At 39.2% G+C, this 10,874-nt stretch overlaps 1 protein-coding gene across 4 annotated transcripts in view; it reads left to right on the top strand.

The window, feature by feature from the left end:
* dclk1a (doublecortin-like kinase 1a) overlaps positions 1–10,874 on the top strand; it is a 42,604-nt gene that overhangs the window by 22,588 nt on the left and 9,142 nt on the right. For all 4 annotated transcript variants that reach the window (XM_054625910.1, XM_054625909.1, XM_054625912.1 and 1 more), the window contains exon 5: positions 5,627–5,721. In XM_054625910.1, the coding sequence (XP_054481885.1) occupies positions 5,627–5,721 (95 nt within the window). The remainder of the gene's footprint in view (positions 1–5,626; positions 5,722–10,874) is intronic.

The raw sequence follows: 10,874 nt of genomic DNA, 5'->3' as shown, positions 1-10,874 counted from the left end.
CTGATCAACACTATGCTTGCTTTTTTACTCTGTTAACAACAAATATCATATTAGGAGTTGCTGTGTTTTTTCCATTTTACAAACAAAGCATGCCCTCTTCCCTTTAGGACAATTTGTCCTAGAATTATGATACTAGTCAACAACAGCTGACACGGTGTGCTGTATAGCTCATAGAGGTTGCTCTCTGTTATTTAATGTGTTCACATAAAGGCCTCACTAGAGTCCTGTCTCACCACTGAAAAGACAGAAATCCCACAAGGGTGAGATATGAGAAATCATTTTTACATTTTTGTTGATACAGATGGAGTGAAACACAACATACAATTCATAGATTTACAGTAGCCTATCAAATCAAACTGGTGCTGAAATAATTAATAATTTAGCTATTTTTCAGCAAATGTATACAGAACTGTGGTTTTTGACATTTCAAACTTGATGAAAAATTAATACATTTGCTGAAAAATGTATAAATTTTATTTATCTATCAAGCAAACATGCTGAACAACAATTGTTTTTTCTTCTGAAAAGTGAGGATTTGCTACTTATCCTCTGGAAATTGAAGCTATTTTTGTTTTGGTTTGTTAGATGGACAAAACGAGCCATTTGAAGATGTTATCTTGTGCTCTTAGAAATTTGGATTGGCATTTTCTTAACATTGTTTAAATGTTTAGTGACTTAACATTCATTTAATTAATCAAAAAGATAATTAATAGATTAATCAGTAATGAAAGAGATTTTGTTGCTGTCCTGTAGCTTAAACCTTGATGAGCTAAGGTTGAAATCACGAGAGGAAATGACAACTCATAAGGTTGTCTAATGCACCTTACAGCACACTAACAACAAGTTAATCTTTTGCAGACAAGATAGATATTAACTTTAATTGATGTCACTCCAATTTAATCTCCAGCTAAAACAGTTCAGTCTGACTTGCATCACTGTGTTCATTGTATTCAATATAATAATAACGTAGGGCTTTAAGCCCATTAACTCTACAGAATAATGCACTTAGCTGAAAGATGATTAATTATTCAAAATGTGATCACTGCTTCTGTCAGTTATTTAACTGCAGCTACACTCAAAACCTTTTAATCTCAGATCTTGGTAACAAAATTAAAAGTTGGACACCAGACAAGAAAGCTTTGTCTATTTATTGATATTTAGAAACCTGCAGTTTGTAGGATTTTGTTATTTCTTGTCCGCACTCGAAGAGAGAGCACAATAAAGAAAGCCATTTATTTTAAACGTTGCTGCAGGTAGTCAGGTGTTTTAACAAGTCCCACTTGCAATTTCCATTCAGCTGGCATTAATAATATTCTTTATCAAAATTAATAATCTGGGCAGAAGAGGCCCTCGGAGAAGATGTGAAGCAAGAGAGATAGAGTTAGAGAGCATGTGACAGAACGCGTGTGCAGTCAAACACCACCTAGTGTCCTTATCATTTTTTGTGGCTGATCCACATTCCTTCTTAAGAAAACTACTCACTCTGAATATTGAACTTGAATTTGTTCCAATGTTCAGATTTCTGTTCTGTATGCAAATTAGCACATATTTAATAAGAAAATGACTCATATGCAGTTTTAAATATACAATTTCAGGAAACTTGTAATACAAAAAATACTCCAGTTTGTTTGGTAGCTGAATCACACTTTTCATTGAATCATAGGTCTCTATCTATAATGCTGTATGAAGTAAACAAGTAATAACCCCGCTATATTAAAGGAGAAATGTGTATGAAAACGTGACACAAATTCATCATACTTTTATGAATTTCAGCTGATTAAATCTAAAGATAAAAAAATTACATCTTGACTTTTTGTGTGCGACCTTGATGATTACGATTGATTAAACTTAAGCTAAATACAATTTCAGTCAGCTTGCAATTTCTAGAAATCTCTAAGGTATACACATGTGTGTGGGGGGGGATCTGATGATGCGTCATGTTTTCTCGGGTTTGTGTGTGTATGTGGGCAGGTTGCCGTGTGTCAGCCTGACATTGTCATCACTCGAGTTTCATTCTGCGATGATCTCACAACCCCGGCTGAGTGCCTATGCAGACCCAAAATAATGTGAGAAAACAGTTTGCGCTCATACATACTTTCTCTCCCTGTCTCGCCATCTGTCTCTGGCTCTCCTCTGATGCTTCACGTCAGCTAAAATTAACAGTGATGTGGAGATGGTGTCAGTAAGATTCGCTCTTGATAATTCAAGGTCTCACCTTTCCCTTTCTGTCGTGAGTGACTTTGTATGACGGGTGAGACGTGATGGTGAAGTGTGTAGGGCGGCCGAACCCACACATCTATCCAGAGTATCGAGGATCAGCTGCTGCTAGCTGTGACACTCTGAACTGCAATCCCATGATGTCTGCAGCCTTCACCCCCACTCATGAAGGGTACAAATTTACTTTCTGAAAACAGATAAGCGTAACAAATAACCAACTAACAGACTGAAAGAGAGACAAATGATGGTATTGATATTTGCACTAAAGGCAAGCTAATGAGATGCCTCCAGGCAGCTTTGTGTGTATGAAACATTATAATAAAACAATCTCAGTACTTTCAGCCGTCATACATGTGCGATGTTTGACTGTGTTTGGCCCATAACTCATAGAAACAATTGCCCCAAATATGTGTCATGTGCCAAATTTCTCATAATATCTCTGGACAGCACGTGTCGAGCATCTCCTATTTATTATCATGTGTTAAGAACCACATGTGTTTGTCTTTATATATGTTCCTTTTTTACTACACAGTATATGAGTTGTGGTTCTTAAAATAATTGCGTGATAACATACAAATTTGAAAAGAAGCACATATAATGATGATGGTGATGATGGTGATGATGATTAAGTCATTAGAGTCATTATGTGTTAAGATGGAAAAGAAGAAAAAATACCACCTTTTGCATAAAAAGATAATAGAATTCCTGTTTGGTCACCAGTGGCCTAATTGTAGCGGATTATCTACTCATTATATTCCACAGTCACTCTGAGGCATTTTCTTATCTTTTTTTGAAATTCATTTCACAACATGTAGCCTATGTGTCCTCCAGCACATCACACAGCTGGAGGACTGACAGGAGGTCTGTTTCCATATTCATTGATAGCACAGCTTCCTTGTGAAGTTTTATGCAGCCGTACACGGCAGGTGGGAAAGAAGCCAAAATGGCTGCATTGCATTTTTGTCGAATTGTTATAATTTATAGTGTTGACAGTTGATTCAAGAAAATCTAAGGGGAAAAAGCGTTACATTAGGGACCCATATGATAATGTGGCCGACTGCTTCAAACTCTTGATTGATCTTTTCTAAAGCATGCAGACCTACAACTGATGTTTCAGATTAATCCATCTGCAAGTCAACCTTCAGGCTGATTTGCTAAACTCCACATATAGGACAGATAACTGCAAAAAAAAAAAAAAAAAGAAAAGCCCTGAAACATAGAGCATGCTGACTCCCTCTATTCCTATTTCAGTAATAAATAGCGTCATCTGTTTTATGAGGATCATTCTTAGGGAAGGAACAAAAGGTCCTCCAGAATCCATGACCTTACCCCCCCTCCACCATCCATGTCTGATGAACGACTCTCTCTATAATACAGTACTGTGGCACATCCTTCTGCACTAATCTCTCCATCTACCAATTCAAACCTCAATGCAATTCTGTTCTCGTGTTGGTAGAAAAGCCCAAAATATCCCAATCATAGATGTTGTTTCTCTGCCTCTCTCTCTCTCCCTCCCTCTCTCTCTCTCCCTCCCTCTCTCCCATCCTCTCTCTCTCTCTCTCTCTCTCTCCCCGGCGCGCGTCAGAGTTTGCGCAAGCATCCTCTCCTCCTCCTCCTCCTCCTCCTCCTCCTCCCCGTGTAGAAGCCTTCAGCTCTGCTCCGTCTTTCCCATTCATCACAGTTTACTATCACACTCGGACCAAGCGGCGCGCAGAGCTGCTGTTCTTCTTGTCGTTCTTCTTGTCTTCATTAAACCCACCTCGTTGGATTATCACTGTGTTGTTGTTTTTTTTCATCATGCTGGAAGTGGAAGGTAGGAAACCAAAAACACCGGGTTTTTTTTGTCTTCCTTCTCGGATCATACGTAGATGTATGTTATTGTCGATGTATGTTTTCTCCACGGATTTTTGAATATCATTGACTCTGAGGTTAATGCCAGATGTCTGCTGTCGTTAACACTAACCATTGTGCAACCGGGAGGAGTGTCAGTCCGTGTGCGTAGCGCTGATGCTGATGCTGAATTTCATCAATGAAAATGTTTTCAGGAATTGTCTGAACAATAGCGGTTTCTTTATTTCATTTTTTTTTTTCATGGCCCCGTTTGGAAAATACGTACAGCCTCCTAATGCAGTGGCAATCGGTGCTATTTTGTGCTAAATGTCTGCTGGGGGGGCTTTATCTCCTTTGTCTTGAATAATTCAGAAAGTTCTTTGATCTCGGCAGGGAATAAACATTTCACACAGTGAAGGTTGGGCCACTTGTCCCCCGCAGGTTCACTTCCTCTGCTGCAGCAAGACAAGGATAGTCTCTGGAAATGTTATTAGGTGGGGACTGCAAATGAAATAATGTTTATATATTTGCTGGAAAATGGCAGTATTTGATGAGAATACCTACAAAAAAATATATATATATTTATTTATTTAAATATTTATTTAAATATTTAAGATTTATCTTAATATAGCACAATGGAGGACTTGCATTATTTGCCACACCTTAGTAGCCTAACTTTAATTCATTTCACCACCCTAGAAGTCACATTGTTTTATTAACAAGTTGTAGTTCAATCATTCAGACCAATTAAAGCTGATTTCCAGATAGGACTCCTGCAGGAACAAGGAGCTTCTCCCCACCCAAAAAAACCCCCAAACAAATAAATTACATATACCTCTAGTTGGCACGCTATGTTGTGTCTGTTACCATTTTGTATTCTCCAATTACAGCTGTTTCATAGACTTTGAGTTGACTAGAGGTAAAGCAATGTATTTTTTTGCCAAGAGACAATAATCCAGGATTTCAGTAAAACCAAAAACCGGCTCGTATCATGTGTGCAGATTAATGATGCTGTTAGGCTTTTTTGGGTCTGGCTTTTGCATGACCACACACAGGACTGGGGTGCAGTGTTGATTAATCTAATGTTCTTGTTTAATGAGGTGATGCCGCTGGGTTGTTGTGCCGTGCTGCAGCTGGAGAAGTAGACCAAGCTGAGGTCAGAAGAGCAACGAATAAAGGATCTGTTTGAAAATGAGGACAGCCCGGTGTTGTGTGTTGACTTCAAGCCAATCTTTTGAAGCCTGGGACGTGCTGTAATTATTCAGTGCACATATGTTGAAAGGTTTAAGTGGCTTGTTTCTGGGAGATATGGAGCAACAGGAATTGTATTCTGGCTGAAGTGAATAAAAAGAGCAGTGTGGACTTCAGTGCTCTTTTCTCTCTTACTCCCCCTCTTCCTCCTCCACCTAATTCACGTGAATGGAGAGATGCTGAGGGCGGACGTGTGGGCTGCTGCTAGACACTCAGAAATGAAACTGTAGTAGACAACATGGATTCACATTAAAAGGATCACCAATTTCATTATTTCTCACCCATATACGCACCCTGCTCCATCCTCTCTCTTGTTTGCTCCTTCCAGTGAATGGGACGCCGGCCAGTCAGCTGTCCACTCCTCATTCGGGAAAATCTCCCAGCCCCTCCCCGACCAGCCCAGGCAGCCTTAGCCGACGCCAGGTAAGACAAGTATACAAAAACACACACACAAACAGTCACCCATAACATTTAGTGACACTAAATCTATAACACATTCCCTCTATGTTCTCAGGAAAAGGACAAATCTGTGACTGAGCATAGGCCGACTACATCTTAGAGTCGCTAGAAATACGAAGAAACGAGAACATCCCAACATCTTTAGAGCCACAGAAAGAGGGTTGGCCGTTGACCTTTGCTGCTCTGGGATTCCAAGATTAGCAGGCTCATGTTAGGATCCTCTAATGTTACTCTTACCCAGTGTTAATAGATTCCTCATTTCACGTTGATATTTCTGTCACGTTCCCACATATGCTGACCCATAGCTCTCTGTTCCTTGTTAGGAACTCTATTTGTTTTTGGTAACTAAACATTGAAAGATGCTATCACTGACTTTTAAAGGTCTGTCAGTCAGTAAATTGTGCAATATCTGATGGTTGGCTTTGTGAGCGGCTTGCTCCAATCTCCATGTCTGTTTTTAATCTGAGAAAAAAGCAGAGGAAAAAAAAGACCGAATCAGTACCAACAGCTGATTTAGGATAACATTTTTGTATCAAATCATGTCATTTTGTACAAGTCCTTTTGTGAAAAGAATTTAGAAACACATTTTATACTAGGAAATCTGATTATTTCAGCCATCTTTTTATCATGTATTCTGTCATTGACCTGGGTTTAAAAAAAAAAAAAAAAACCTTGTTAAAACATCTAAGAATCATAATGTGTTTGCTGTAGCTACCAGGGGAGACAGAGGATCTCAGATGCAAACACTCTATGTACACTGTGAAGCTGGTAGTCACTATAGAGAGAATACTGCTGTGACGAGAGAGAGCATGCAACTCAAACGGAAAAACCTTGAACCCTACATTCCAATGGTTCACGTGCAGGGTGTTTGTGTGTGAGCACGTGTTCAAGATCAAAGTATTTGTTAATCCAGTTCTTGACAGTGACGATGGTGAGCTTTTAATATCAGCCTCAAATCCTAATCAGTCCCTGTTTTCTCGCACCAGCTCTTTAATTTGCAGGAACTCTAAGCCCGCTACTGATTAAGTTCCTTCTCCCTCTTACATAAACACTGGCACGCTCAGTTCACCTCTCCCTCTTACATTCACACACATACACAGCACTTTATGTGAACCTGACGCAAATTCATATGAGCTTCAACATGAGCGTGTCTTGGGTTTTCTCAACCATACTAATACTTTTCTACCTGACAGCAGGGGTTTAGCTTTGATTTATTTTGCAATTATTTATCTATTTATTGGTGCTGGGACATAGTGTTTTAGGGAAAGAAAGGCAAGAATGTTGTTGGAGTCAATAGCTTTTTAATAGGACACAGAATATTGAGTGGTGTGTGAATTATTGCTGTACATAAATGAGTGTGTGTAGGCTAAAATCAGCATAGCATGAAGAATTTATCTCTTGGGCTCAGTAGCTTCTGTCTCGTGCTACATTTGCCAGGAAGTATTAATGAATGGTGGAGAGTCTGGCCCATCGGTGATGAGGTTATATTGATGTGATATGGAGGTCAGCCAGGGACATATCAGGGACATGTCAGATTTGGGTTGTAGCTACTGAGAACAGAACAAGGTGCACTGGAACTTCCACAGGCTTCAGTATAATGGAAATGGGTCACGATGGATTTCAGCTTTGAAAGGGAGAGAAGTTGACAAGTGCACTCTCTCCTCTTCTTTCTGTCTACTTCTCTCTGAATGGAGACATTTTCAGTACCCAGTTTCTGCTGCTCTGTTATTTCCTCCTGCATCATTTTCACAGTTTCAGAAGGAGATCTGAAAAAACTTGGGGTTAGAGAGGTGAAGGAGGGCTAATCAAATGTAAGGAGAAAAAGGAAAAACAAGTATTGTCCCATCTTCTCCACATTGAACCTCACTACATGTCCTTTTGCTTCTGTCAACATTTCTCATCAGACATTAGCCATCACAAATTAGCTATGCAGTGCAATCCTGACCTCAGTGATACTGCCGTTTAATTCTAGTTTTATAGCTTCACAAGCGTGTATTTCTCAAAAAGAGATTATTTGGATCTTTGTACTCGCTGATACTCTGTACTAAAACTGCAGTGGATCTGCTGGAAGAAAGGGAGGAAGACTCACCGCCCTATATCTCTCCTCTCCATTCTGCAGCTTCACACTCCTCAGCTAGATGGTGTAATTCTCTCTCACCCAATTTCACTTCGCCCCACCCACCGAGCTCCGCCAACCCCCTTCTTATTTCCCCATATGAAAGGGTATTAACTTCACAGGGAGAAATTATATATCATAATTTCCCTTGTAGATTAATTCTAAGCGTCTTGGGGAAGTAGGCGCCAAGTTTCTGACACTATATTTGCACAGTTCCTTTCCCTCTATGTCACCTCTGTGTAAACAGGCATGAATAATCACAGATATAGAATACACATACCCAAATCCCTTTATTGTTATGCTTACAATGGCAAGGAAGTAACTATCTCACCCTAACACCTAAATGTATAACTCAATTTAACCAAACCATGACTCAGAAGTGACCCTTTTCCTTTAAATGAAACTTGATTTTTTTTTCATGTGGGTTAAAAAATGACTAAAATATTTTTGAAATGTCATCCTACAATGCATTGAAAGCAACCATAAATCCATTTCCTCAGCAACCACAGAACCTCAGTGACCTACTACCAGTATGGCATTTAGATAGTTCACCTCGCTGGAACCTGCATTTAAACACTTAGAGGCACTTTGCTGCCTGATGTAGGTTGCTTGCACAGCTCAGACCACCCTAACCTATTTCCCTGAGCAGAATACAAAGACATTGCATTGCACTGTGGCTTTTCCCTTTTTCCTTGCACACATACATGGAAGCACACAGACGTGCACACAGCTTCATGGCAATTGCACGCAAAATCACTTATACGCTCACGTATGCTTCAGAAAAAACACTTTTGTACATGAAATCACCATTTGTGCACAGGCAGTAGATAACAGCTTAATGCACATTTACACATGTTATGCGTTTTATACATTTGGTGCACGCCAGTATGAACAATTTTAATGAATTTGCAACAGAAGGATGAAAGACTGGTCTACATTCATCATGCCACCCATCCCTTTTTTCTCCATTGCTTCTTAGAGTCCTTTCAGGACCATTTGCCTCATGAAGAACATCCTTGCGTTCCATTTTTATATTGCTTTACAGTAATATTTCATTTTTAAAATACAGACACACACCCTGCATTTTGTTTTTTGTAAATATCCGTTCTAAAGCACGTACAGATAAATCAAATGAGCTGCTGAGGTCACAGCTCTTCCTGTCAATTTCCTCCATTAGATGTGAAAAACACAGACAGGGAAAGAAATCATAAAAAAAAAAAGACAATACACATTGACCGACAGATTGACGGCAGGAGAAACAGAAGGTTTGTGATGCCAATACAGAAGCTGTGATACAGTCAGGAAGTTGTTTGTGTGAGAGAAAAACAGTGATCATTTTCAACCGTAGTATGTCACCTATATCCTCCTCTCAGCGTTGAGTCATTCACTTCCATAATCCTTTGAATTGCATGCTCCATCTCTCAGTACCGTCCATATTTTGTGTTGGGTGATTCATAATTAAATTATGTGTGCACTTGTTTGTTTGTGTGTGTGACAGAGAGCGAGAGAGCACACTGAAGGTGTGTTTTTTGAAGTTAATTATTGTCTCATCTCATCCATGTGAGTGTGTTGTTACTAAAGATTGTATTTGTTATTTTGTTGTATTATATTTCTGATTTCCTGTTGTGTTGATGTCCTTAGAAGGCTTCGCCAATTTTGGTTCCTACAGTATATCTGCCAAAAAGACTGGCTGCAGCACATGAGGAAACTGTGGAAGATCTTGCAATTTCTGCAACTTTATAGCTTAAACATTGTTTCAGCAACATTTTATTCCTTCAAATTGTTCACAAATGATTACAATCCGGCTTAACAATTCTTTAATCGGAAACATTGCTTCAGGATATTTTTGGCAATGCCATTTACATACTTGTACGATGTAAATGTGAAAATGTTCTGTGTGCTCTGTCACAGGCAAATTATATTTGATAACCTGGTCCATCATTTACATATTGTGATTTTGTCATGTGAGGCCGCCAGCTCTTCTTGGCTCATATGTTTCTGTTTGTGTTAATTTGTTCATTCTTTAATGTATTAATTTCCATTTGTTGATGTCATGATTAAATTCATTGTCACTTCATTTTCATTTTGTGCTTTTCTCTTCATTCTCCCCATTTGTGTTGATTAACAATAACATCATGTTCATCACATACAAAAACAAACAGAGATCATTTCCAGTAGATTTAGTATGCTTATTATGATGATGGTCGGTTCTCCTTTGTTAAACTTGTGTCTGTGTTCAGCAGAGCAGAGAAGAGATTACAACACAAACTCAGTCCCAGTGGAGCATTCATTTCCCCGTCTGTTCTGGATGGGTTTTTTTTCAGGTTTAGGCAGCCGAAGTCTCCCTTTTTTTTATTCCCCATGAAGCATTTAATCACATTCCTGTGATTCCACAGGATTGCAGTCCATAAGGATTGTGATTAGAAAACGTCCCTGTGTCCAACTGGCAGAGCAGAAAGACCAAATCCCCTAACACTGTCGATCTCTACAGATGAACGTCAAATAGATTATGTTTCCTGTCTGTCTAGACACCAAAATAAGGGCCAAGAAATATTATCTCCTGTACCTTGTGTCCCTATGAGAGGTAGAGGGGGAACTTGGGACCAAACAAAATACCCTATTTCTATCAAATCTTATTAGACGTTTTTCAAACCGAAGCAAACAACAATAAATCCTGCTTCTGCTGGATATTGCGTTACAGTGAAAATGACAAGAAATGCTGCTGTAGAGGAGGTTTGACTCTCTCAGCCTGAGACACAGGGAGGAATGCAGCTTTAGAATGTGTGTTGTAATCAAATTCAAACAGGGTCATGGAGGATAAGGCTAGAATTACTCTTAAGTCGTTTTTATAAATCAGTGGCGCAATTTAAAGCTGAATTCTACAGTTGACTGACTTCTTTTAAATTATTTCTGCTGTTTTACGTCTGGGATGATGCTCCATATTTAAGGTCCATCATGGGCATCCTGTTTAATTCACATTTATGCGCTGATCAGTATTCAG

This window comes from Anoplopoma fimbria, chromosome 24 (assembly GCF_027596085.1).
Source record: "Anoplopoma fimbria isolate UVic2021 breed Golden Eagle Sablefish chromosome 24, Afim_UVic_2022, whole genome shotgun sequence".
In the NCBI taxonomy this organism is placed as follows: Eukaryota; Metazoa; Chordata; class Actinopteri; order Perciformes; family Anoplopomatidae; genus Anoplopoma; species Anoplopoma fimbria.
Note: the sequence above shows the minus strand (reverse complement) of the source record. Positions and strands in the feature narration are given on the sequence as shown.